At 52.0% G+C, this 25,822-nt stretch overlaps 1 protein-coding gene and 1 long non-coding RNA gene across 8 annotated transcripts; one reads left to right on the top strand and one right to left on the bottom strand.

The window, feature by feature from the left end:
* Positions 1 to 259: 259 nt before the first annotated feature.
* Positions 260 to 25,822, top strand: ZER1 (zyg-11 related cell cycle regulator). Of its 7 annotated transcripts, none has more exons than XM_036913697.2 (17): positions 944 to 1,100; positions 1,239 to 1,393; positions 9,983 to 10,234; positions 11,452 to 11,602; positions 11,806 to 12,242; positions 12,559 to 12,735; positions 13,570 to 13,684; positions 13,844 to 13,990; positions 14,340 to 14,507; positions 17,269 to 17,484; positions 18,200 to 18,241; positions 18,384 to 18,503; positions 19,158 to 19,273; positions 19,596 to 19,784; positions 20,758 to 20,855; positions 22,419 to 22,521; positions 24,185 to 25,822. In XM_036913697.2, exons 3-17 carry the CDS (start codon positions 10,077 to 10,079, stop codon positions 24,240 to 24,242), a joined length of 2,295 nt encoding a protein of 764 aa, XP_036769592.1. In that variant the 5' UTR covers positions 944 to 1,100; positions 1,239 to 1,393; positions 9,983 to 10,076; the 3' UTR covers positions 24,243 to 25,822. The 7 variants fall into 7 exon arrangements, with proteins under 7 accessions (XP_036769597.1, XP_036769592.1, XP_036769590.1 ...); XM_036913695.2 differs by having other exon boundaries at positions 22,334 to 22,521; XM_036913698.2 differs by having other exon boundaries at positions 14,340 to 14,513; positions 17,269 to 17,436; positions 22,334 to 22,521.
* Positions 19,807 to 23,984, bottom strand: LOC130683049 (uncharacterized). The gene is made up of 3 exons (XR_008996646.1): positions 23,858 to 23,984; positions 20,872 to 21,151; positions 19,807 to 20,447 (listed from the first exon to the last, which is right to left on the bottom strand). It is a non-coding gene; the product is annotated as an uncharacterized LOC130683049 (long non-coding RNA).

Genomic DNA, 25,822 nt, shown 5'->3' with positions numbered 1-25,822 from the left:
GGGGTGGTTGACCAGCCAAGAAAGGGTTCCCCAAGAAAATAGCATCTAAACAGACCAGAAGGTGCAGAGGAATTGTGCTGGATGCAAATGGGGGTAAGAAATGTGTTTAGTTGGGAAGAAATTAGTTGAGCCTATGGGAGAGAAGGAGATCACTAAAAAAAAAAACCCAAAAAATGCTTTTAAACTGTGTGGATTGGAGAATGGAAGGGAGGGCAAGTAGGGAAAGGAGGACAAGTGGCTGGAGGAGACAGGAGACCGATCATCCTCGTCGTCTACGTTAAGGGTACTAAGCAGATTTATGCTTTGGAAAAATCACTCGGGAACCGTGGAGAGAGTGGGGGAAGGAGCAGAGTTCCGTCAGGAGGCTTTTGCAGAAATCCAGAGAAGAAACGATGTGGACAGAGTCGGGTACTACTGGGGTCGGAGAGAAAGGCCTGGTTGGAGATCCTCGGGACTATGCGACTGGAAGAAGAGCTGCTGAGGAAGACGCAGGGGCCAAGGCCGACTCCTGACTTCTCCGGCGACGGCCGAGCTGCCAGGTGGCCGGTCTCCAGCGGGAGCGCGGGCAGCGCGCGGGGAGGCGGCAGGTCCCTGCGCGGGGAGCGTGGGCGCGAGCTCCCTGGACGTCGGGGCTGCTCAGAGAGACGTCGGTGCTGGCGAGGTGCGGTGGGGTCAGGCCCGCCCTTAGCCATCGCCGGGGCTCTGGAGAACCGTGGGCGAGAGCGGGCCCCGACCCCGGTGCCGCAGGAACGGACCCCTACAGACCGGGGTGAGCGCGGGAGAAGCGTGCCTAGGGGCCGGGAGAGCCCAACCCGCTCCCCTGCCCGCCAGCCCCCAGCCAGGTGCCCGGGACAGGAGCCGCGGCGGGACCTCGGAACCTTCTGCCGCCGCCGCCCGCGTTCGCCCCGGGACCCATCGGGGGAACCCGTTCGCTGTTGCTAAGGGGCGTCCGCGGAAGTGACGCGCCCAGGGTTTGTTGACAGCGGCGGCGGCGGCGGCGGCTGCAGGCTCCGAGCCTTGAGAGCCGGATCGGGGGAGGGGCTGGGCCCCGGAGGCAGCACCCTACGGCCCTCCGCCCCGCCCGCAGCCCTAAGGGCAAGGTAACGGCCGCGGGGTTCCCCCGGCGCGACCCCCTCCCGCCCGGGGCTCCAGTCCCCGGGATCGCAAGCTCCGCCCCGCCGACCCCCGTCTCTGCCAGACCCCGGCCCTAACCTGACGATGTCCCCCTGCCTGCCCAGGCGCTCCGGACCAGAGCCTCCCGGGTCGCAGCCTCCGTTCCTCCTCGGCGAGGAAGCATCCCGTCCGCTCCCGGGGCCGAGGGATGTAACTGCGTCCCCCCGCGTCCCCTCCTGCCTCCCGCGCCTCAGCATCGCCGCTGCAACCACTTGCACAGGTCCATCTCAGCCAACGGTGGGAGGGCTCCCTTCTCTACCCCTGCCGCCAGGTCTGAGGAACGTGCCTTTAAAACTGAGCTCCCGTCCTCCACAGAGAAAATGACGCCCTGTCAGATGCGCCTACAAAATGGGGGATCGATGTAGGGCTGAAAGGGCCAGCTTCTGCCCCTCCTACCTGTTGGATGAGCTTAAGTTCCCCCAAAGCAGTGCTTAAAAGCTCAGGGACGGCTTGGATTCTGGAGCAGTTCCCAAAAGGGATGACATGGTGCAGGGAAATCCAGCAGGGTGGGAACGGGATGGGTTGGGGTTGCAAACCTGAGGGCCAGTGGAGCCCGAAAGGTGAGTTGAAAGTGAAACTGACGGTGTTGGCCGCTGTAGCTGTGCGGGTGGAACTTGACTTGGCTGCTCTTTGGTCCAAGGAGTCCAAGGTTTCCAGTCTTTGCCTGTGCCTGACAGCGCCTTCAGTTTTAAAGGGGATGCCTGATGCCTCCACAGGAAAATCTCCCTCATATGATCTTTCCCACAGAATGTTTCTCTTCAGGGTGAGAGTGAGCATTGAAGACAGCTTTGAAAAGGGTCGCAGGAGGCTATACTTAGAGCAGGAGGTGTTTGCCAGTGGTGAGGGATCTCTCTGTTTCAGTTCATTGGTTCGTTCATCAGGTAATAAACATACAATATGTAGGCTGGCAATAAGGGCTGTGGAGAAAAATACAGGAGAAAGGGCCATGGGAAGGGCCAGAGAGTGGGGTCGCCTTTTGAGAGAGAGCAATCAGAGAAGGTCTCTAATAAGGTGATGTCTGAGCAGAGACCTGGAGGGAGTGGGGGTCGGGGGGCAAGCCATACAGCACTCTGGAGGCAGAGCATTCAACAACAAAGGCAAAGGTCCTGAGGTATATATCTGATGATTTTAAGAAACAACAAAAGGGCCATAGAGCTAGAGCAGAGTGAAGGGGGGGAAGAGTGTTTGGGGCCCGGATAATGGTGGGGAGGATATCAGAGGCTGTCCTTGTAATGCATGGTCACAGGGTGTCTAATGGGGCACCGTTTCAGAACTGTACTAAGTTAAGTGTCTGGTGGTCAGAGAAAATATAGATTTGTTTAGATGACAAATGGCCATTGTGCTCTGGCTGGGTGTTGTAAGTACCCTTTTTCCATCTTTGAAATGACCATTGGTGGAATAAATACAAAATGGCCACAGGGCCCTGTATTTAAATCAGATCATGCCGCTGCCTGGTTGTTAGAATTTGAGCAGGAGGCCTTTTTCCACCTCAGTTTCCTCATCTGTAAAATAGGGTTGGGCTAAATGAGAGATCTCGCTGGCGTGCTTAGTGCACTATTCAGCACATCAGAAGTAAGTCCTTAGTATACAGTCGTCATGATGGTAATGATGATGAGGAAGAGGAACTGTGTGCATGTATCTCCCCCAAAATTTTTCTTTTAGCACCAGCTGGTGATGACACCAGCTCTGGCCGCCTCCCTGAGCTAGTGGAATTTTGGAGAACAGTGCAGGACACAAAATGGAAACTTCCTGTCACCTACAGGGAGGATGGTGGCTTGGTCCTGGCTTTTTTGATGCCAGTAGAAGGTGATGGGGGCTTTTTTTTAAGAAGCCCAGCAAGTCCCCATTCGGCCACATAAAATAGGTAAATGGTGTTGTTGACATAAATATGCCATGGAGACAGTTTGGGAAGGGCTGTATATGTTGGCCCTAGACATGTGGTTGGCATGTGTGGCTGATGTGCTGATGGAGACTGTTGGTCCCTAAGTGCCCAGCAGAGGCTGAGATTTTGCAGCCTGCCTGTTAGGAAGCATAACAATGGTGGATCTCCCGTCTCACCTCCCCAGCCTGGACTACGTCATCAGGCTCAGGTAATAAGCTGAGTAGGGCATCTGAGCCAGAGGATTTGAAAATGACAGGTTGGGGCACATAGATGCTTAGAGCCAGCATGTTGGGGCAGGCTGTTGTGGGTAGAACCTTAGACTAACCATCTGGGGACCTGGGTACAAGCCCTGGCTCTGCTGCTGGCTCACTGTGTGAACTTGGGCAAGTCCCATTCCTTGTCTGGGCCTGAGTTTTCCTATCTGTCTGCTAATTATGAAGGCTACTGGGAGGATGATGTGAAACACAGGTTGTAAAAGAATTCAGTGCACTCTGAGGCTCTCTGCAAAAGTGAGGTATGGTTCTTGTCATGCATGCCATCAGGATTCTGCAGACATATTTTTGGGCAGACAGCTTCAGTACCTCAGCTTCAGGACAAATATCTTGTAGCTGGCTCAGTCAGCAAAGCTGAGTTTCCAGCCTCAGAAATGAACAGAAGGGTCCCTCCGCGCATCATTCTTAGGAAATCACTCCATAATTATTAGTTACTACCTTTTGGCCATTATTTCATGGCATCTCCTCAGCTACCCCATAAAGTAGATACTGTCCACAGCACACTGACAGGTAGAGACCCTAATGAATTTTGAGGCTGGTGAATATTGCCCGGGACCTCATGGAGCTGAGGCTCCTTCACCTGCAGTCAACGCCATGCACCATAGTATGGATCACACCCGGTCCCTGCCTCAGGAAGCTTCTAGTCCTGTGCCCAAAGCATGATTTGTGCCCATAGAATGGTTTCCAGTGATACCTGATTATCTGTGCTCAGCGCCCAAGGACCCTCAGAGTTGTAAGGAGGCAGTGCAGGCTCATGCAGCAAAAGGGAGAGCTGAGGCTTGGAGGGCCGGTTCCTACCCTCAGCATAATGGCGAAGAGAGCCAGGCCTTTACGGGGAACTTGGGCAGGTTACTGCACAGCTTTGGGCTGTAGTTTGCTCATCTGGAAAACAGAATGTGTCCCGCATAGGTTATCTGTGCCAGTAATGAGAACATACGTGGAAAGCTTGAAACTTTGGATCTTGAACTAATGAATACATGTATACACGTCGGCGTGTACACACAGACCCATGTGCATATACATAGTCCATGGCAAATTACTTCGCCACGCAGAGCCTCAGCTGCCTCATCTGTAAGTTATACATTATAAGTCCTGCTTTGTGTGGTTGTTGAGAGAATTAAATGAGTTACTGCATATTGAGTACTTAGCAGAGTTCTTGGAATAACGTGCTCGGTATGGGTATGATCATTAGGTTTGGTTGCAGAGAACCCAGGTAGCCCCAAGGCCCCTCTGCCTCCAGGTGGCACCAGTGAGCGGTGAGGCACATTCCTCCCTGATTCCATTTCCACATCTCCCTGCAGACCCCACCCTGCCGTAAGTCTCTGCAGGCGACCCCCTTGGAGGCCCTCTGATCCTCACCTGGACCCCTGCCCCTAGCCCTATTCCCTTCACAGCAGTTCCCCCTGCCCAGTATCTGGCCTGTGATCTGCTCCCTCCTGAAAAGTGCCCAGCCTCTGTAAATAGGGCCTTCGTTTAGCCCCCACCTCTGACTGCACCCCGCCCCCACCCCCACCCCGCCCCAACCATTCCTGAGTTAATATTTCCCAGGGCGGCAGCTGCCCCAAGGCTGGGCGCTTCTGGCTGCCTCAGGCTCTCTGTCGGCCGGGTGTCCGGACTCCGCAGGCTCTCATGCTCTCTCCCCTGGACCTTGGGTTCTCTTTCCCTTTTGTTGGATGGATGGAAGAAACGGTTTGGTGAGAAGCATGGGCAGGGTTTAGGATTGCATCCCACCCTCATTAGCTGTGTGATCTCAGGCAAGCCTCGGTGTCTACATCAGAAAAGGGGGTAACAATCTCTGCCTCGTGGTGCTGTAATGAGGTAACTTGGCAAAATGTAAACGTTATTCTGTCGCCTGCCAGGCATAGGCCTGGCTCAGCTCCCATCACCTCCCCTCCCCCACCAGCCCCCTGCAGACCCAGGGGTGTGCAAACAGAAAGGGCTCACAGACTGGGGGAGGGACCATTAGATAAATTGTTATTCAAATGGTGAATTAGCTACAACAGGATCCCAGGGACTGTCACTTGTTAGTTAAATAAGTAACATTCTGAAGTAAAGCCTGTGAGTAGCTCAGCGCCACCTCTGGAGGCAACCAGGGCGGAGGAGGTGGTAGCCGCTGCTGTTTGCTCTGCTGTTCCCTCCCTCCCCTCATGCTGTTCCACACCCACCAGGATGCCGTGTAAGCTCAGGATGGTGCCAAGAACCTGAACCTACACGAGAAGGGATGGAGAAAGACACAGAGTTCTTAACCATGCATGTTCCATCATAATGAGAGCACCCTCTCCTCAGCTGCCAGATTCCCAGATGGCCAGTGCCTGCCGGGATAATGGGAAGCCCTCGGGGTGGGAGTGGGGAGTAGAGATGACTGTCCCTCGAGGGTGCCCAGCCTACAGCTAGATTGGGCACAAGTGGCCCCAGCCCGGGGCCTCTCAGCCTCCGTACCAAGATGAGGACAGCTCCTTCCGCCTCCAGCTCACGCCAGCCCCCAGCAGCAGGGGTGGCACTGCCAGAGGGCAATTAGCAGGTGCTGCCATCTGCCCTGTTCATCTTTGGGGGGCTTTTGGTGAACAGTTTCTAAGTGAATAAATAAACCACCTGCGCTGCACGCAGGGGTAATGTCTGGCAGCGCGGCTCCCGCCTGCGTGGAGCTGGTCATCTGGCAAGGAGGCTGGATCACTGAAGCAGCATCAGTCCAAGGTGTCTGTTGTTATGGTGGGGCCTGTGGGGACACACAGCAGGAGAGCCCTGGCAGGTCAGGGAGGGCTTCCCAGAGGAACTGACGCTGACATTAAGGCCTGAGGTGCATAGGCAGCAGCTAAATAAGTAAGGAGAGTTCAGAGGTAGAGTGGGCTGGAGTGGTCGGGGGGATGCTTCCTGGAGGAGGGTCGCGAATGTGTCCTGGGGCCTGGGAGCAGTGTTTAAGAAAGAGGGAAAATTAGTGGAATTTGGACGGTCCCGTTGAAAGCAAACAGACTGAGCAAAGGTCTGAAGGTGACCCTGTGCTCATGGCTCATTTCTAGTACAACAAAGGAGGCCAGGCCAGGCTGGCTGGAGTAGAGGGTCAGAGGGCACTGAGCAGGCCAGAAAGCTGGTTCTGATTCTGGAGGCTGTGAGGGACTGCTGGAGGGGACTGGACTCACTGGATCTGAAGGTGAATGACAGCCAAGGGAGGCCATGCCCAGGGCCCCGGCAGCCAGTTTATTGTGGCTTCCCTCGAGGGTGTCATGTAGCCAGGGGGACAGCAGCATAACGGGCCTCGGGGAAGGAGAGCCAGGCCAGGGAGCACAGGCCTAGACATGGGCAGGAGCAGACCCGGCCCCGCTCGGGGAGTGCGGAAGGTGAGTGGGAGAAAGGGCTGGTGATGGTGATGATGATCGCTGCTTTTCATTGAGCAGTTACTGTGTGCCAGCCACCATGCCAAGCCCTTTCTGTAGCCTTCCATGTTATCTTTACACAGTGCCCCCTGTTTCAGAGAAGAAACTGAGACACAGGGGAAGACACTTTCCCAGGTTCACCTGCTCTGAGGCAGCAGGGCTGAGACTTGAAACTGGGTCGGCCTGAGTCCAGAGCTGTTAGAGCCCAGTCGCCAGTAAGTGGTGGTGCCAGAACTTAGAACTGGCAACTTTAGAGGGCACCGTGCTCTGTGATCTCCCACTGGATTTCCCGAGCAGGCTGGAAGGTTCAAATATGGACAAGGCGGCTCCAAGAAGCCAGGGCCGATGCTGGGCCCTGAACTCCTTCAGAACCCTCCGAGAGATGATGTGACATAATCTGAGAGACCAGGTCCAAATCCCAGGAGCATCTCTGTCTGAGCCTGAGTTTGCTCAGCTGTGAGATGGGATCCTAACCACCATTTGTCATATACTTTGTCATGCCAAGCCTGAGCCTAAGCATTTTCCCAACATCTCATCCCAACAGCCCTGTGAAGTGAGGATTATTATCCCCATTTTCCAGATGAGAAAAGTGAGTACCAGAGAGGTTAAGTAATTTACCAGTGAATTGTGGAACTGGGTTGAAATGTAGATCTGTCAACCCACAGAGCCTGCACTTAGGAAAAAACCCACAGACAAGGGAAGGCCCACAAGGCATGAGTGGGCAGTCCAGTGGATTTTCACAGTGAGCACACCTGTCCCAGGACCCCAGAGGGCCCCCTGCCCCTTCCTAATGACTGCCTTCCTGCACAGGCCCTCACTCTCCTGACTTCTCATACCATAGCTGGGTTTTGCCTATTTTTTCCCTTTGTGATGTAGCCTCTGGTTGGAATTAATTCCTGACTGTCCTCGGTTCTATAAATGGTTGATTGTTTTCTATCTTGTTCACTCAATTTGAAATGTGAACGTTCAGCCTTCATTCTGTCAGCCACTTATGGTAGCCAAGGATGCACTACTAGTCAGATCATCACTTAACCCTGTATCTCATCTAAACATGGACCTCTTTGGTGTCCAGATCATTTTCTTAACTTTTTATTGAATTGTAATACACATTTTTTTGAAGTGCACATATCATGATACACTGCTCCTGAATATTCACAAAGTGAACATGCTTGTATGTCCAGCACTTAAATAAGGAACTAGAAGCTTCTCAGCACCCAGCCAACCCCAAAGTAACCACAGTCCTGACTTCCGCCACCACACATCAGATTTTCCTGTTTTCTGTCTTGATGGAGTAATACATAAATGGAGCCGCGTGGTACACGAGCATATACCCTTCTGTGCCTGGCTCCTGTCACTAAGTACTATGAGGCTGACCCAGGCTGTGTGTTGACAGAAGTGTGTATGTTCGCATGCCACATAGTATTTTGTTGGTGACTATACCGTGACTATTCATCCCAAGGCCAGTGAACATTCAGGGGCTTTTCAGGTTTGGGCTATCATGAACATTCTGGTCTGTGTCTTTTGGTGAACATCTACCTATGTGTGCATTTCTGATGGGTATATACCTGGGAGTGGACTTGCTGAACTTTGAACACGTGTATATTCAGCTTTGGTAGATGGTGTCACACAATATTCCAGTTACACATGGAGATCACACCAGTTTGCACTCCCACTAGCAGTGTGGGTGACATCCCACTGCTCCATGGCTTCCCTGTGATACAGGTGTGTTATTGTCTGGATCGTTCTGTTGTTTTCAATCGAGCCATTCTAGTGGGTGGGACACGACATCTCACTGCAGTTTTACTGCTACTGATGATGCTGATCCCTTTTCCATGTTTGTTGTCCATTTCCCTGTCCTTTATGAAATGTCTGTTCAAGTCCATTTTTAAATTGGATGCTATGTCTTTTTTTTAAAAACTGGTTGGTAGAAGTTGTTTTTATATTTTGAATATATGTTCTATCCTTTGTTGGATATCTTATTGGAAATAGCTTCTCCTAGTCTGTGGCTTGCACTGTCTCTTTCTTAATGATATCTTTTGATGAACAGTCTTAAATTTTGAGGCAGTAAAACTGATCAATTTCTCTTCATAGTCTGTGGTTTTTTGTGACCTATTGAAGAAATCATCAACTACTCTAAAGTCATAAAGATACACTCCTATGTTTTCTTCTAGAAACCTTTCACATAGAGGTCTGTGGTCTATCTCAAAATTAGTTTTTACATATGTATGAACAGAAGTTTCTTTACTTCAGTGTATATTGGATTATCATTTTTTTTCCTTACAAGTCCTATTGAAGAAATCTTTACCTACCTCAAGGTCATGAAGATAGTAGGAGACCTCATTTTTTAATATTCACCTATTTAAAGTAGATAATTCAATGTATTTTGATATATTCACAGAGTCGTGCAACCATCACCACAAACAATGCCAGAACATCTTCTTCATCCCAGAATGCAACCCCACATCCATTAGCAGTGAATTCCCATTTCCCCCCAGACTCCCAGCCGTAGGCAACCGCTGATCTAGATTTGTGTCTCTAGAGATTTGCCTGTTCTGGACTTTTCATATAGATGAAGTTACACAATCTGTGGCCTTTTGTGATTGCTTTCTTTCACTTAGCATAATGTTTTCAAGGTCCAAGATAGCTTGAATGAGGACTTCATTTCTTTTATGGCTGAATAATATTCCATCGTGTGGCCATACCATTTTTGTTTACCAGTTCATCACTTGATGAACATTTGAGTTGTTTCTGCTTTTTGACTATTATGAATAATATTGCTATGAACATTAATGTACAACTTTTTATGTGGATGCCTCTTTTCATTTCTCTCAAGAAGAGCCTTCATTTCTAATCCTATACAATGAGACTTGGTGACAACATGTTTATAAAGCCCTGGCACATATTAAGTGTTCACATAGTGACAGTTATATACAGGTTAGATTACCCCACAAGGGACACCCCAGTGTAGCTGTTGATGAAAACCCCTATTACACCCACCTAACATTGGGTCCCCAACACATACAGTGTCTGCCCGCAGACATTGTGAAGGCATAGAAATGCTTGGACAAGGCACCCTGCTCTTTGCAGGTCAGATCACACATAGATGGTGGCACAGCAGAGAGGGGCAGGAAAGGAGTCTGCAGTCCTGGGGTCTGGCTCTGCTAAGCTGCTAATTTGAGTATGACGTTCAGAGCCTCAATGTCCATACTCAGAGAGTGGCCATAGGACAGCTGGTGGTTCTGGCCCTTATGTGTGGTTCATTCAGTTTGTTTCCCTTTCCCTAGGCTGCGGCTCCGCCAATGCTCCTGTGAGTGTTGGGGAGTCACCGTTGCCCCTGGGGGCCCCTGTCCTGAAATAGCCTACCTGCCTGCCCCGAGCATGGCGTCTGATACCCCTGAGTCCCTGATGGCCCTCTGCAGCGACTTCTGCCTGCGTAACCTCGATGGCACACTGGGCTGCCTGCTGGACAAGGAGACACTGAGGCTACATCCAGACATCTTCCTGCCCAGCGAGATCTGTGACCGGCTCGTCAACGAGTGAGCATGCCCAGGGCTGGGGCAGAGCACGCATGGAGAGATGGGGACCATTGGGTGTGCGCATGGTGGGGGTGGCTGTGGGCACATGTGTATGAGGGGTACACATGCACATGGGTGTCCATGAGTGCAGAAGAATAATGGTATATCCATAACTGTAAAGTCACACGTGTGCATGGTAGTAAGTGTGTGGAGGGGCATGCGTATGAAGGAATGGGTATATGTATACATATGGGCTTCTGCAACACCAGGTATGTTTGAGTGTGAAACTGAAGGTGTGAGTTACTCCTCTAAGGGGGCACATGTGCCTGTGCACACGTAACATACAGGTTTACACTCCAGTGTCCAAATAGAGGATCCATGACAGGGATTGAGTCATTCAGAAAATCTTTACATGGTTCCTCCAAGGGGCTCCCTGCTAACAGAGGCTCCTAAAGTATAGTGTGCACTCACTGAGTGGGAGTTCAGTCTAGATGCCCAGATGGGAAATTGGAGACCAGACAGTTGCACACGAAAGTGGGAACCTTTGTGTGACCTGAGGACAGAGCCCAACTTGTAATGATGTTCTGAGCGTTTAGTGTGGGCCAGGCACTAGACTGGGCCCTTGGCAGACCAGAGTTATATCCATTTTACAGATGAAGAAAGTGAGGTCCAGGGAAGTTCAGCTGCTTGTGAGAAGTTGCCCAGGTAGCGAACAGTCAAGCCAGGGTTTAGGTTCCGGAGTGTTTGACTCCAAAGCCTTTTCCAGCGGACCAAGATTCTTGCATCAGCTGGTGTCTCAACAGGGTTTTACTGAATACCTGCCCTGTACCCAGCTGGAAACTTTAAACCCCTCGGCCTAATCTTCCTGCTGGGAAAGGTTCTGGGAGGGGCTGATCAAGGAACCAGAAGCTGGCTTAAAGATGAGGAATGTGCATGTGTACATTTGTTATAGAAGTGTCTACAGTTTGGTGGAGTCTGGGGAAGAGCTTGGAATTTGCTATTGAAAGAGGCCATTCATGACCAAGAAGTCTCCCTTGGACTCCTGGTTCCTGGGGCCACCCTTAATCTCACCTGTAAGGTAGTCAGGACCCAAACAGATTACTCCTAGGAAGAGAAGGAGGAGACGGAAGTGGCTGCCAGGGCAACAAGAGAAGGCTTTCAGGGAAGGAAGACCTGTGCTGGGCCTGAGGGGAGGACTGGTCCCTGTGCCTCTCCCCTGAGACCTGCTTTTCCCTCAGGTATGTGGAGCTGGTCAATGCCGCCTGCAACTTTGAGCCACACGAGAGCTTCTTCAGCCTCTTCTCGGACCCCCGCAGCACCCGCCTCACCCGCATCCACCTCCGGGAGGACCTGGTGCAGGACCAGGACTTGGAAGCCATTCGCAAGCAGGTGAGACCTGCGTCATCAGCTCTGGGGAGGGCCGTGGGGAGGGCCCCAAGACCGCCCAACACTGAGTCAGGGGCAAGGCTGCTTGCCTCCAGCGCAAGAACCCCAAGGCCCCTCCAGTGCAGACCCCTCCCCAAGCCCACCCGTAGCCCAGGCCTGGGGCAGGGGGTGGGTGGCAGTGATGACAGAGCTCTGCCTGCTACCAGGACCTGGTGGAGCTGTACCTGACCAACTGCGAGAAGCTGTCAGCCAAGAGCCTGCAGACGCTGAGGAGCTTTAGCCACACCCTGGTGTCCTTGAGCCTCTTCGGCTGTGCAAACATTTTCTACGAGGAGGAGAACCCAGGGGGCTGTGAAGACGAGTGCCTCGTCAACCCCACCTGCCAGGTGCTGGTCAAGGACTTCACCTTCGAGGGCTTTAACCGCCTGCGCTTCCTCAACTTGGGCCGCATGATCGATGGGGTCCCCGTCGAGTCCTTGCTGCGGCCACTCAACTCGCTGGCCGCCTTGGACCTCTCAGGCATTCAGACAAGCGACGCGGCCTTCCTAACTCAGTGGAAAGACAGCCTGGTGTCCCTTGTGCTCTACAACATGGACCTGTCGGATGACCACATCCGTGTCATTGTCCAGCTGCACAAGCTGCGGTGAGCTGCCGCCCAGAGCTCACTGGGGCCGGGCGGGGGAGGTGGGTGTTATCCGTCCCAGAAGGCCTGTGAGCCCCTGGCCAGGCAGAAGGTGGGGATGGAAGAGACAGTCCTGTTCCTTAAACCCAGTGTTTCACCTGGATCAGGGCTGTTCAGGACACCTGGGTCCCAGGAGATTTTTTTCCCAGAATTCCCTGAAGCATTCTGTAGGGGGAGGGATGGGCCCTCCCCTGCTACAGACCAACAGAGCAGGGGTCCACGAGGCAGCCCCAACGTGGGTCCAGCTCCTGACCTGTGGCCCCACCCCAATCTCCAGACACCTGGACATCTCCCGAGACCGCCTCTCCAGCTACTACAAGTTCAAGCTGACTCGAAAGGTGCTGAGCCTCTTTGTGCAGAAACTGGGGAACCTGATGTCCCTGGACATCTCTGGCCACATGATCCTAGAGAACTGCAGCATCTCCAAGATGGACGAGGAAGCCGGGCAGACCAGGTGGGGACCCACCTGCCGTGCTTGTTGGCAGGGTGTCACTCAACAAGCATTTACCTAGTGCCCCTCTGCCAAGTGCCCTGCTAGGTGCTAGAGATAAAGGAGCAAATCAGGCCTTGTCCTCTGGAGTCTGTGTGAGCCAGTGGGGACAGACAAGTCGTGATTAGGGCTTGGTAGGAGAAGCACAAGACTTCAGGGCTGCCCTGAGGACCAGGAAGGAGGACAGAGGAGGAATGGCATCCAAGCTGTCCTGAGATCTCATTCTGAGTTTGCCAGAGGAAGCGTGTTCTAGCAGAGGGAACAGCATGTGCAAAGGCTGGAAGGTGCAAGTGCAAAGAGTGACTGGGGAATTATGATGCTCAGACTGGCCAGAGACAGTTGTGGTGGTAAGATGAGGCTGGCAGTCTCTGCCATGCATGAGGTATTGTAGCAGATGGGTTGGTTTCTGGGTTGGTTAGTTGAGAGATCCGATTCAAACCCATCCAGCTATATTGGGCCATAAGCCCAATCCCCAGCCACATTTTAGCCAGGTTTGGTTGGTGGGCATGTCCCTTCATGATTATTGGTGGGGACCCAAAGGTGACACATCTTCACTAGAACAGCAGGTGATATTTTCTGAAGATGGTGGCAACATCTCCCATCCCACATGTTCTACAATGTGTTCTTGCCATCCTTCCATTAAGGGGTGTCCCTTCCCCTAAAAAGAAAAGAAAGATGAGGCTGTAGGGCCTAGAAGGGGACCCCAGGTAAATGCCTAGCCACCCGCAGGGAGAAATGCTCCTTCATGCTGAAGCAGTGCATCCCCCAGCCCCTGACCTCAGCACCCTCTTCCCCCAGCATCGAGCCTTCCAAGAGCAGCATCATGCCCTTCCGGGCTCTGAAAAGGCCGCTGCAGTTCCTTGGGCTCTTCGAGACCTCCCTGTGCCGCCTCACGCACATTCCAGCCTACAAAGTGAGGGGATGGGGTGGGTGGAATGAGGAGCCCTGGGAGGAGGGAAGGGTCTGCGCTGGGACCCCAGAGTATCTGCCCTGGGGCCAGAGATGTAGCTGGGATCTGGGGATCCCACCACTTGGTCTCTTCTGGGTGGTCCTAAGCATGCTCCATCCCCAGGTAAGTGGGGACAAAAACGAGGAGCAGGTGCTGAACGCCATTGAGGCCTACACAGAGCACAGACCCGAGATCACCTCACGGGCCATCAACCTGCTTTTTGACATCGCACGCATCGAGCGTTGCAACCAACTTCTGCGGGCCCTGAAGGTCAGCCCCAAGCCCGGTGGGGGAGTCCTTTAGTTTCCTGTCCCTCCCCACCCGGGGGTACTGGACTTGACTGCTGAGGCCCTGTCCCTTCTCTACACCCTCTCCTTACCTCCAGGACACTGGCAGTCCTACCTCCCGAGCCCCAAGCCTGCCCCACAGTGCCTAACTTGCCCCAGAACCATGGCCCTGCCCTGGTTTCTGCTGCCCAACCTGCCCTTGTGCCCTCAGAGCGGGACCAGGGTAAGCCCTACCCAGAGGACCTGTCCCAGCCCCTCGCAGAGCCCTGGGCCTGTCCCTGCGCAACTCTACCAGGACTTGCCAACCTGGGCCGTACCCTGTCTTCACACAGCTGGTCATCGCGGCCCTCAAGTGCCACAAGTACGACAAGAACATTCAAGTGACAGGCAGTGCCGCGCTCTTCTACCTGACCAATTCCGAGTACCGCTCAGAGCAGAGCGTCAGGCTACGCCGGCAGGTCATCCAGGTGGTGCTGAACGGCATGGAATCCTACCAGGAGGTGACGGTGAGCCCCCTGCCCGCTATGGCCTTGCACGCTCTGGCCCAGCCACCCTTTTCCTGCCACCCATGCCCCAGCCTCGGCAAACGGCCCATAGGTCCCTCAGGGTCCCATGCTTGCTCTCACCCTCTCTCATCCGGCGCGGAGTGCCCCACCCAACTCCCCCTTTCCACAGCATTGCTCCCAGACTCTGGGGCCTGATAACCAGCCCCACTGAGCCGTCCATTGCCCACTGCCGCCCTCCACCCGGGGACCCTGTTGTCCTGCCTCTAGGCCTCTGCTCGTGCTGACCCCTCAGCCCTTCTGCCCAGTAATACTCTCTTGGGTATTTTTTCAATAGCTGCTTTTATTATGAAAGTAATAAAAAAATGTACTGTATGTAGAAAAATTATAATTATAGACATAAAGAAAAAAACACTCATAACCCCACCACCCAGAGACAGCCACTGTTAACATTGGATATCTACTGTTCTGAATTTGAGTCTATGCACATTTGCACATTTAGTAAATGGGATTATTCTATGCATACCCTTCGTGTAATGTGGATTTTTATTTCAGCAGTGTCCTGTGAATGTGAACATCTCCCATTATCAACATTTTTACAAGAAAAATATTTAAATAATGTTTGTTTTCTGATTACAAAAGTAAGATACTTAATGCTTAGGAAACAAATCTGAGTAATATGAAAATGTATTAACTACAAAGTGAAAGTTGTTCACAGTTGCAGCTCTCCTCCCCGAGACAGCTGGTTGTAATGGTTCAGTTTTGTAATTGTTGGTGTCAGCACGATGTCCAACATTCAGTGTTCAGGGAGAAGCCACCCGGTGGCGACTCTGTGCTGGAGCTCAGAGGCAGTGGCTAAGCCCCGTCCCCCCACTCCTGAACACACGGCCTGTGGTTACTGAACGAGCCCCCACTGTTGAACATTTGCTTGCTTTTTAATTTTTTGCTATTTGAAATAAAGCTTTGCTGACTACATAACAGGTCTAAAAGTAGAATTGCTGGGACAGTGAGTGTTTGTATCCATAAAGCATTTAGTATGTATTCTCAAATTGACCTCCCCAAAGGCTATTGTGGGATGTAACCTCCGCAGCAATGAGAAGGCCCCCTTTCCCTCTGCCTGTCAGTTCAAGGCTATAGAGCAACTGTTTTTACTACTTTGAGACAGATTTTATAATCCAGGAAAAATGGTGTTTTTTACATTTTTTTCATGAAAAAATGCTAGTTGAGGACTCCCAAATGAATTAATCAACTCTATCAAAGAAATGGAAATTAAAATAATGAAATAGCACATTTCATCTCAAGAGACTGATGATATCCACAGTTGACCAGAGTAGGCGGAAGAGCCCTCTTGCAGTTCCCACGGGTGAGGGATGGATAGTACAACCTTTTTGCAGGTTAACTGGCAGAACCTGCCCAAACTGTAAATGCATTTATCTTTTGGCCTAGGTATTCCACAGTTAGAAATCTACTTAAAGGAAAATATATACTTAAATCCACCCTTTCTGATTAAACAGAAATCAGAGGAAACTGATATGTTTTAGTACCAGGGGCCTGGAAAAATAGTGTATGACCCACCCACACAGTGAGATATTATGGTAAATTTGTACATCCTAATGTTGTAAAGATGTCCACTGCATATTGATGAGTGAAGATAAGTTTTAAGAATATATATATTTTTTTGTCTCTTCACTCTCCCCAATATATACTTGTGTTTGCATGGTAGAAAAATCTGGAAGGATATGCACCAAATTTTAAACATTCTGGGGAATGAAGTGAGGAACTTTAACTTTCTGCTCAGATATTATTATTTGAACTTTTTACAGTGAGTATTTCATAATTAAAAAAAAAAATTTTGTCTCAGATGTTTAAAAATGTGTATGTGGGTGGGGAGACAAAGAGTTAACTAAGGGTAATATCCTCTAAATTACACAGTTAATAAAGTATGGTGAACTTCCAATATTAGATTTTGGAAGGATGGAAGGAAATCAAGTTACAAGGAAAATGCATTAAGAATATTGCTAAAACGATTATTTAAAAAGCCCACAGACAACTCAAAGAAAAACTGAGGGTTTAGAGCAACTAGAACTCACTTGCCAGTGGAAGTGATAACTGCTGCAGCAGCTTTGGACAGTAGTCTGGTGTTTCCTGGGAAAGTTGAGGACATGCAGACTTAATGACCTAGAAGCTCCACCCCTCACATGTGCCCTAGAGAAGCCCACACACATGGACACAGGATGCACGTACAAGACATTGTTTTAAGAAGCCAAATTGGAAGTCCACTCAAACACCCACCAGCAGTGAAATGGAGGAATAGATTAAAATACTATACTGCAATGAAAAAGCAAGTGCCTTTCTGCTACGTACAACATGGTTGATCTCGCAAACTTATGATTGAACAAAAAGAAACAAGATGCTAGAGATTCTTCCAAATAGAAAAGCAGAGATAGTGGTATCTTTAGTGGGGAGAGGAGCTTATGATCAGGAAGGGGCACAAAGAGAGTTCTGTGTGCTGACAATATTCTATTTCTTGACCCGGGTGGTTGTTACATGGTTGTTGAAAAGCTTGTTTGCTTTATAATCATAGAACTGTACATTTGTCTTATATGCACTCTTCTGAATGAATAGTTGATAGTGTCCTCTTCAGAAAGGCTTCCTGGACTACCACAGCTCTTGGTGATCTCATACCTATAGAGAGCCCCTCGGGGTCAGCCTCCGAGTTGACTCTGACTGTGCTTGCCTGTCTCCTGTCCTGACCCAGGTCCAGCGGAACTGCTGCCTGACCCTCTGCAACTTCAACATCCCTGAGGAGCTGGAATTCCAGTACCGCCGGGTCAACGAGCTCCTGCTGAGCATCCTCAACCCCACGCGGCAGGATGAGTCCATCCAGCGCATCGCCGTGCACCTGTGCAATGCCCTGGTCTGCCAGGTGGACAATGACCACAAGGAGGCCGTGGGCAAGATGGGCTTTGTGGTGGTGCGTGCATGCGTGCTGGCCCACCCCTTCCATACCCCACTGTCGCATGAGGAATTTAGGCTGGACGAAAGGAAGAATTGCCTCACAGTGAATGGCTTACAAGCCCCATAGATATCTTCCCCGGAGGATACTCTGTCACCTCTCCCAACTCCTCCATGTGTCCCACTGGTCCCACTATCCAAGTCACTCCTGCCTCCTCAGACCAGGTAGCCCATTAGGTTTTCCCAGCTAGGACTAAGCAAGCATATGAAGGACTGTCTGTTTTAATGGCAGGGCTGTGAGCTCTGTAGGGAAAGATGCCATGCTGTTCATTCCAGCATTGCATACCCAGCACTTCTAGCACAGGGCCTGGGACATAGTGGGGAGATAATAAATATTTGCTGAAGAAGGGAAGGAAAGAATGATGAAGGAACATCCAGTCTCCTCCTTTCACTTTGTCCCTGGTGAGGCTGAAGCCCCCAGAGAGGGAGGCCATGCCCAAAGCCACATAGGGAGTCAGGGCCGAGCCAGGACTAGCACCCAGGCCTCCGTGCCAAGCACCACACCTGTGGGTTGTACTTCTTCAAACAGCCTCCCAGATAGATACGCAGATTTGGTCTTGTCAGGAGGTATTAACCAGGAATGGAGTTGCTGACTCTTCTCTCTGTCTTGGTTCTTGGGGGACAGGGTAGCTCTTGAGCCCCCGCCCCCTGTGAGTTCTCTTCTCTGCCCACAGACCATGCTGAAGCTGATTCAGAAGAAGCTGCTGGACAGGACAGTAAGTCAGGGCTTCGTGGAGCAACACTGCCCCTCCCCAGCCCGGGAGGGGACTGGTTCGCCCCTAGGGGGAGTCCATGTTTTGCCAGGGGACCCCCACACTGGGTGCCAGGAGCCCACACTGAGCCCTCCGCCCCCCTCAGTGTGACCAGGTGATGGAGTTCTCCTGGAGCGCCCTGTGGAACATCACGGACGAGACGCCCGACAACTGTGAGATGTTCCTCAACTTCAACGGCATGAAACTCTTCCTGGACTGCCTGAAGGTAGCCTGTCTCCCGTGGCACAGCCTCCGTGTGGCCACACAGCCTTTCTTCTGTCCCCAGGCTCCCCATCAGCAAATCCGCCAGCAACCCCTCTCCCCCCAAATCCTGTGGGAGGGCGGTATGCACCGCCCAAGGTTTCTGCTAATGGGCTCCAGAGCCTTCCCGGCCCACATGGCCTGGCGGGCCCTCATGGAGCCCTCCCTCTGAGGGAGACCCAGCCCCAGCCTGCTCTTAGGTGATTCCTCAGGCAGCCCACGGTCTGGCTGAGGCCCACTAGGATATCAGCTGGACAGATTCTGTCTAGTAGGATGGTCTGTTCATCCCAATACTCGTCCTTTATTTTCTTATTCTAGTCTCTAGGAGGAGTCCCTTAAACTAATATTTTGAGCTTTGGTAAATAGAACCATGTTTGCCTTTTTGGCAATTTGATAGGTCAGATCTCCACTCAGCCTTTGATTTTGTGGCAAGGAGCCCCCACCATTTTAATCTCTTGTACTGTCCTAAGTGCACAAGAAGGGAGGAGGGCAGCATACTGCACCCCCTCTTTATACAGTTAGAATGGGCCAGATGGATACTCATAAAACTTCTAGGCTAACAATGCCAGACACTAATTACGTACTAATTGATGTGGACCCAATGGCTCTATTTTGCCAGGAATTCCCAGAGAAGCAGGAACTGCATCGGAATATGCTAGGACTCCTAGGGAACGTGGCAGAGGTGAAGGAGCTGCGGCCCCAGCTAATGACTTCCAAATTCATCAGTGTCTTCAGGTTGGTACTTCTCTCCTTTCCCTTTTTATGTTGGCTGCCAGGAGGCTCAGAGCTCTGGTCCTTACTCACTTGCAGCCTAATTTTCAGTTCTAAATGTCACCTTCTCTCTATAATGTGGCTTTTTATTCTTTCAACCTCCATAAATGGCCCTCTTGTAGTCACATCCTAAGCAACCTCAAATCCCGAAGTCATCTGGATGTGGATAATAAGAGATAAAGAAACCAATAGTACCTCTGGCATCTGGTTTGTAAATGGGGGCCCAGCAGCTGGTATCTGAAGCGAGACTTGGGGACCAGGACTCCATTTTCTCTATTTTTGGCAGCAACCTGCTAGAGAGTAAGGCCGACGGGATCGAGGTTTCCTACAACGCCTGTGGCGTCCTCTCCCACATCATGTTTGATGGGCCCAAGGCCTGGGGCATCTGCGAGCCCCAGCGGGAGGAGGTGGAGGAGCGCATGTGGGCAGCCATCCAGAGCTGGGACATCAATTCACGGAGAAATATCAACTACAGGTGCCGAGGGGCAAGGGTGGGGTGTGGAAGTGGGGTGGGTGCGGGACAGGGTGCTCGTTCCCAACAAGGTCTGGTCAGAGCTGCTTCGCTTTCTTTGGGCCCCCATCAGGTCTCACATATTGTGTATAGTCCACATGCAGCACAGAGCAGAAAGATACACGTCACACCTGTACAGCTTGGTGCATGTTTCATGCATGTACCCAAAGCCTGCTGTTTACAAACACTTGATACATGTTTATTTATGGAAAAGAAAAAATTAAAAAAGACACATAATAGGAAACAACAGAAACCACTCATAATCTCACCCCCTGAGAGCAAGCCCCTGCTAGCATTCTGGGGGCCCCTCCCAGAAGTTTTTCTCTGCACAGACTTAATTCCTTTCAGTCCAGCTGGCATCAAGTCTTACCACCTCATGAGTGAATTTGTCGTCACAAGGTGCGTCTCACTCATCAGTTCATGACTGGGTCACTGTGTGTGTGTGGATGGCCATCTCGTACTGATGGACGTTCACACTGAAAACCCGTATTGGGAGGAAGGGGCACGTGCTTGCGGCTCTGCCGATGCTCCAGTTGCCATCATTTCCTAGGAGAGGTGGCACGGAATCCTCGGCCCAGCGGTTTGCACAGGTATTTTCCAGGCTTTGGGAGCATGGCCCCAGGAGGCCTGTAGAAGGCCCAGTAGTAGTTAACACTCACTCTCATCTGCTCCCTGCTGGCTCTGCCCTCCTTGCTGAGGCCCCAGTTTCTGTACCACCGCCTGCCTTACTTGTCCATGATCTTGGCCTCTGTCACATGGGGGCTCCCTTTGTGGAGCCTGAAGAGGGCAGAAGGGCCAGATGCCTGTATCCCCTGCATCCCAGCAGCCTGCTCATGCTTTGTCCAGAGGACCCTTCAAGCAGGAGAAACCTCCAGTAAGAGAAGATGCCCTCCCTCAAACTCTGGCATCAAAAGTGACCTTGATTTCTCTTCTACAGGTCATTTGAGCCAATTCTTCGCCTTCTTCCCCAGGGCATCTCCCCTGTCAGCCAGCATTGGGCCACCTGGGCCCTGTACAACCTTGTGTCTGTCTACCGTGAGTACCCACTCACCTTTTATTCAGACACAGGGACACTCGCAAGCAGACTTGTCGTCATGGAGCTTATACCGGAGGCTGGGTAGCACCGAGAGATGGTGTCAGTGTCTGCCTCAGCACAGCCTGGGCTTGCCGGCACCTGTGGGATGCCCAGCATAAGGGCTGGCTGGGGCGATAGCCCATCCAGAGTTCCCAGACAGTCTCTTAATGCTTTCTGCTTCCGTATGAGTAAATAGTCAAAAATCTTCATGCCTTCTGGAAGACAGAGTAGACCAATCCAAACGAAAAACTAACCCCTGAGGAAACAGATATTTGAGGGAATAGAAAAGACCTTTAAAAAAACTGTCTTATTTCCTCAAAGAGAGTCCCACCCTCCCATAGAAGAGCCTGAAATATCCTCTGCTTGGTAGTTTTGGGGGGAGGAGCAAGAGGGGGCAGCAGCCCGAGATGGACGGCAGACCACCTTTGGCCCTTAGTTCGCTCCCTTACTAGTCATGTGACCTCATGCAGCTTATTTAACCTCTTTGGGCCTTGGTTTCCTCCTCCATAAAATGGGGTAATGATAATACCTACCTCATAAGAGTGATGTGAAAAGAAAACCTGCATAAAATGCCGAGCCCAATGCCTGGATACTACTGAGTCCCATTAGCCAGCAGAGCAGATAAGAGGGCAGGCTCTGGGGCAGACTGCCTGGGTTTGAAATCTGCCTTTTCCACTTGCTGTGCTATTTTGAGCAAGTTTCTCCACCTCTCATGCCTCGATTGCCTCATTTTAAAATGGGATGGTAGCAGCACTTAAAGGGTCGCTGTGAAACAAGACCTGTAAAATGCTTAAAACAGTGCTTGGCACAAACCAACTGTTTATAGGCATTCAACTTTTTTATTATTACTTGAAGTTAGTCTTACTAGAAAGTAACACCTTACTGCAAAGAGTAGCACAGCACAGAGGAAAATGCCCTGAGCTGGGGTCCCTTGGACAAGCCTCTGGAGTGACTTTGGGTGAATTGCTTTATCTCTCTGAACCTCAGTTCTTTCATCTGCAAAATGGAGATGATAAAAATAGCTCCTAGTACATGGAGCTATGCAGGTCCATTGAAACGCCCGTATTCTCCGTAGAGTATAATGCCCTGGATACCAAATGCCAGAATGTTCTTTGTTGGAGTAAACCATGAAGCCACCCAATAGGAAGGCGTGATGGTTCTAACCCGGCTGGTCACCAGCATCATCTGGTGGTATTTTGTTCAAAATACAAATGAATACAGGTTCCTGGGTCTGTTGAATGCCCAAGAGCAGGGCTTAGGAATCTGTATTTTTATAAGAACTTCTCAGAGACTAGAAACCACTGGTTTGGGTGACACTCTGGAAAAAAACGTGACTGCCAAGGGTCCCCCCACTTCCTCCAGGTGGACTCAGGAGCTCAGGCCCACAGGGCTGGCAGACATGGCCTCACCCAGGCCTGCATCTTCATCTACCCCTCAGAGAGGGCAGTCCTCACAGGCGGGTCTCTGGGCCACAGGCTGATAGAAGACCCCCCTCATCGCTGCTGTCTGCCCCTACCCCACAGCGGACAAGTACTGCCCACTGTTGATCAAAGAAGGTGGGATGCCCCTTCTGAGGGACATGATCAAGACGGCAACTGCACGGCAGGAGACCAAGGAGATGGCCCGGTAAGCCACAGGCAGGGTTTCTGCCTGGAGCCCCGATGCAGGGCACTGAGGGTCACAGTGGGGGCCCTCTGGTGGTTGGGAATGGCTGGAATTCCCAGGGGAGCTCCGAGTTGTGTGTGGAGGTGGACAGCCTGCTGATGTCTGGCTGGGGCCTCCCTGAGTGACATTTCGGCCACAGCTAGCCAGAAGCGAAATGACTGAGTTCTGAACAGAGCATCATTGCCTTCATTTGTAAGCTTCTCTTTCTTTTATTCCCAACAAATTCCATCCTCTTCTTACAGCCATTAGCAAGTCAGGTTAGCATTTTTCATTATATTTGGCTAAAGACATTCCAACTAAAGAGAAGACCCAGTGTGGTAAAGTACATTCGAGAGGCCAGGCAGGGCAGAGTGCAAGTGTGTTTCTGAATGTGAAGCCCCAGACGCCAGAGCCGCCTGGCCTCTCACCGCTGGGTGGTGGCTGCCGCAGTGCCTCAGTTACCACTGGCCCTGATCCCACACCCATCAGCGTGCAGGGAGATGCTCAGGGATATGGCACGTCCAGCAGTGACGAGTAATCAGAAAGCCTTGCTTTCTCCGGGATCCATTCCAGAAGGGAACAGAGCTAAGTTTATCCCAGTTTCAAACACCATATAGAAATAGAGGAACGTGTAGTAGGGGCCTGGAGGTCAGAGGCTCCAAAGATGACAGCTCACTGGGTAGAGCTGGTTCTGTGGTTATTATCAGCAAAAGCCACTGCTCAACTGTTCGCTAACAGATTTGTCTGAGTTTGAGAATGGTAAATCGAGTAGTTCTCAAACTTAATCTCCCTAAAGAATCACCTGGAAATTATTTCAAATGTACAGGTCCCACCTAGATTTTCTTTTCCCAGTGGGTCTGGGAGGTAGGCCTGGGCATATTCACTGTCAACGGGGATCCCGGGGGATTTGAGAAGCCATAACTTTCCCCCATCACTCGGAACGTCTCTGTGAGTCCTGAGCCATGTATGCCCGCTGGCTGGCCTGTCTGACAGCAGGGTGCGAATGACACCAAGAAGCGACTGCCCCTGTCTAATCCAGGCATCTCTTACTTCCTAAAAAGCATTTGGGCACCTCTTTAGCACATGGAGGCTGCAGGGAACAACCCCGCCCCCAACCAGGCTAACACAGAGGCTTAATGTTGAAGGCCATCCAGGGTCCAGGGTGACACGACAGTGGGGCAGCAGATCCCAAGGGCTAAACTGGAGTGGGTGTGAGACCCCTGATCTGAGCCCAAGCAGTGGCTGCCAAATGCTGCACCAGGGCCTGGCCACTGCAGGGTGTTAGGGCCCCCTGTGCTGTACAGCTGCCCTTACCTACCCAGACCTGCTGCTGGACGAGGACCTCTGGGGAATCTGGTGAAGGAAGAGTCAGACGTTCTTGGAGGTCAGGCCTGAGCTCATTTGGGGCTCAGATGCCTGGCAGCTGAGAGGCTGGGGAGAACGGAGGGGCAGACAAGGTCCAGGTGATACTCATGGCCACAGGTACCATTTCCTGGGCTGCCAGCCACGTTGTCCATACAGCTCGGTCAGCACCAGCAGCCCTGTTACGTTTGCTAACAAATCCAGTGGCCTCACCTGCCAGGAAGGGCCCGGCCCACTCCAGCCCAAGCTCCTCCTCCAGGCCTCTCTCTCCCATTGTCTCTAGCAAGGTGATTGAGCACTGCAGTAACTTTAAAGAGGAGAACATGGACACGTCCAGATAGAGGCCTCTGCCTGCGCGGCCGCCACTTCTCTGGACCCCAAGGCCGGGAGGAAGTGCTGCCCAGCAGCCCAGCTGGCAGACCCCACCCGGGAGCCTCCCACTGGATGAAGGGACACAGGGAGACTTTTGCACAACCGACGCTTTTCCTTAACATTAGTGAGATATATATATTATATATATATATATATTATTTTTTTTGGTTAGGAAGTGTGAAGTTTTGTGTGTATGATTTCTGTACAAAGACAAAAGAAACACTCCTTGAATCCCTGCAGCTTCCTAGGCCCTTCTCAAGACCCCACTCAAAGCCTTCATTGCTGCCACATTCACTCCTGCCCCGGCCAGACTAAATGCCTCTGACGCCGTGTCTGGTCCTTTCCGGTAACCTCAGACCCTAGCCTCACTTCCTTTTAGGAGAGGCCGCAGGCTCTTAGTGGCCCTCTCCACTCCCTGCCCTCCCTGACAAAGCCTGAGGGCCACATCTGGGTTCCTGGGTGTGGCTGATGGGGTTTGGGGATTAAAACTACCCCACTGGGTCTCCCAAATGCCTTGGTGCTCCCAGCTCTGGGCATTCTGGGGCATGGCAGCTGGGCCCAGGCCCAGGCCCAGGCCACCCCAGAGGACCCTCAAGGAGAGGGGTTCACAGTGGCCCTGCTGCTCTCTGGCCTGGCCTGCCTGAGGCCATGCTGCTATGGAGGCTGCCTCCTAGTCTCCCACCAGGTCCCAGGCTGTTGAAGGCCCCAGCCCAGGGCTGGTCCGAACTCAGGCAGGTGCCACTGCCTCTTCCGCCAAACACTTCGAGAACCTGCCCCCAGCCCTGGAAGCCAGCACCTTCTGGGGTCAGGGGCTGGCTCCCTCACTCCCCAGCCCTCATCTGCCCACGACACCCAAGGTGCCCACCGGGCACCCCACCAGCGGAACTGAGCCTGCCTCATTCACCCCATCTGTCCACTGCCCAGAGGAGCCCACACTTCTCACAGGCAGGAGGCCCCCACTCCAGCCTTCCCCAGCAGCAACAGGCAGCTGCCTCCAGACCAGCACCCGGCACAGCCTGCAGCGGCCCCACTCAGCGCTCCTGAGTCGCTCCCACCCTGCCCCAGACTTTACCTTGGGAACCTCTGCGCGTTTCTTGAGAAGTGTGAGCCACAAATGTGTCTCAGAATATCTTGTGGTCTTCCCTTGATGTAATCCAAATTGCTTCTCATGGGACAGAAGGGGAGGCGGCCTCTCCAGAACAAGGGGTCTGGGAAGCAGGGCTCACTCTGCAGGCAGCCCTTGGGGGATGGCTTTTCTTCCCTCCCACTTGGGCTTTTTGATTCCTCTAGCATTTCTGCTCCTAGGCAGAAAAGGCTGGATGGGCAGCCCAGGGGAGGGGCACTTCTGTGTCTCCTCTAGTCTTTGCTCCCAGCCCTGGGATGCGTTCTCCCAGCTTGGCAGGTGGGCGGCATCTGTCCCTCCCTTCCGTGCTCACGTGGCCTGAGCCAGACCCCAGGCAGAGCTCATGTTGCATTGCTTTACCACCTGGGGCCTGGGAAATGTCTGTACTTTGGGATGTCACAGAAATACATTTTTGTGCAAAGTGGA

Source organism: Manis pentadactyla, chromosome 3 (genome assembly GCF_030020395.1).
Source record: "Manis pentadactyla isolate mManPen7 chromosome 3, mManPen7.hap1, whole genome shotgun sequence".
Classification (NCBI taxonomy): Eukaryota; Metazoa; Chordata; class Mammalia; order Pholidota; family Manidae; genus Manis; species Manis pentadactyla.
Note: the sequence above shows the minus strand (reverse complement) of the source record. Positions and strands in the feature narration are given on the sequence as shown.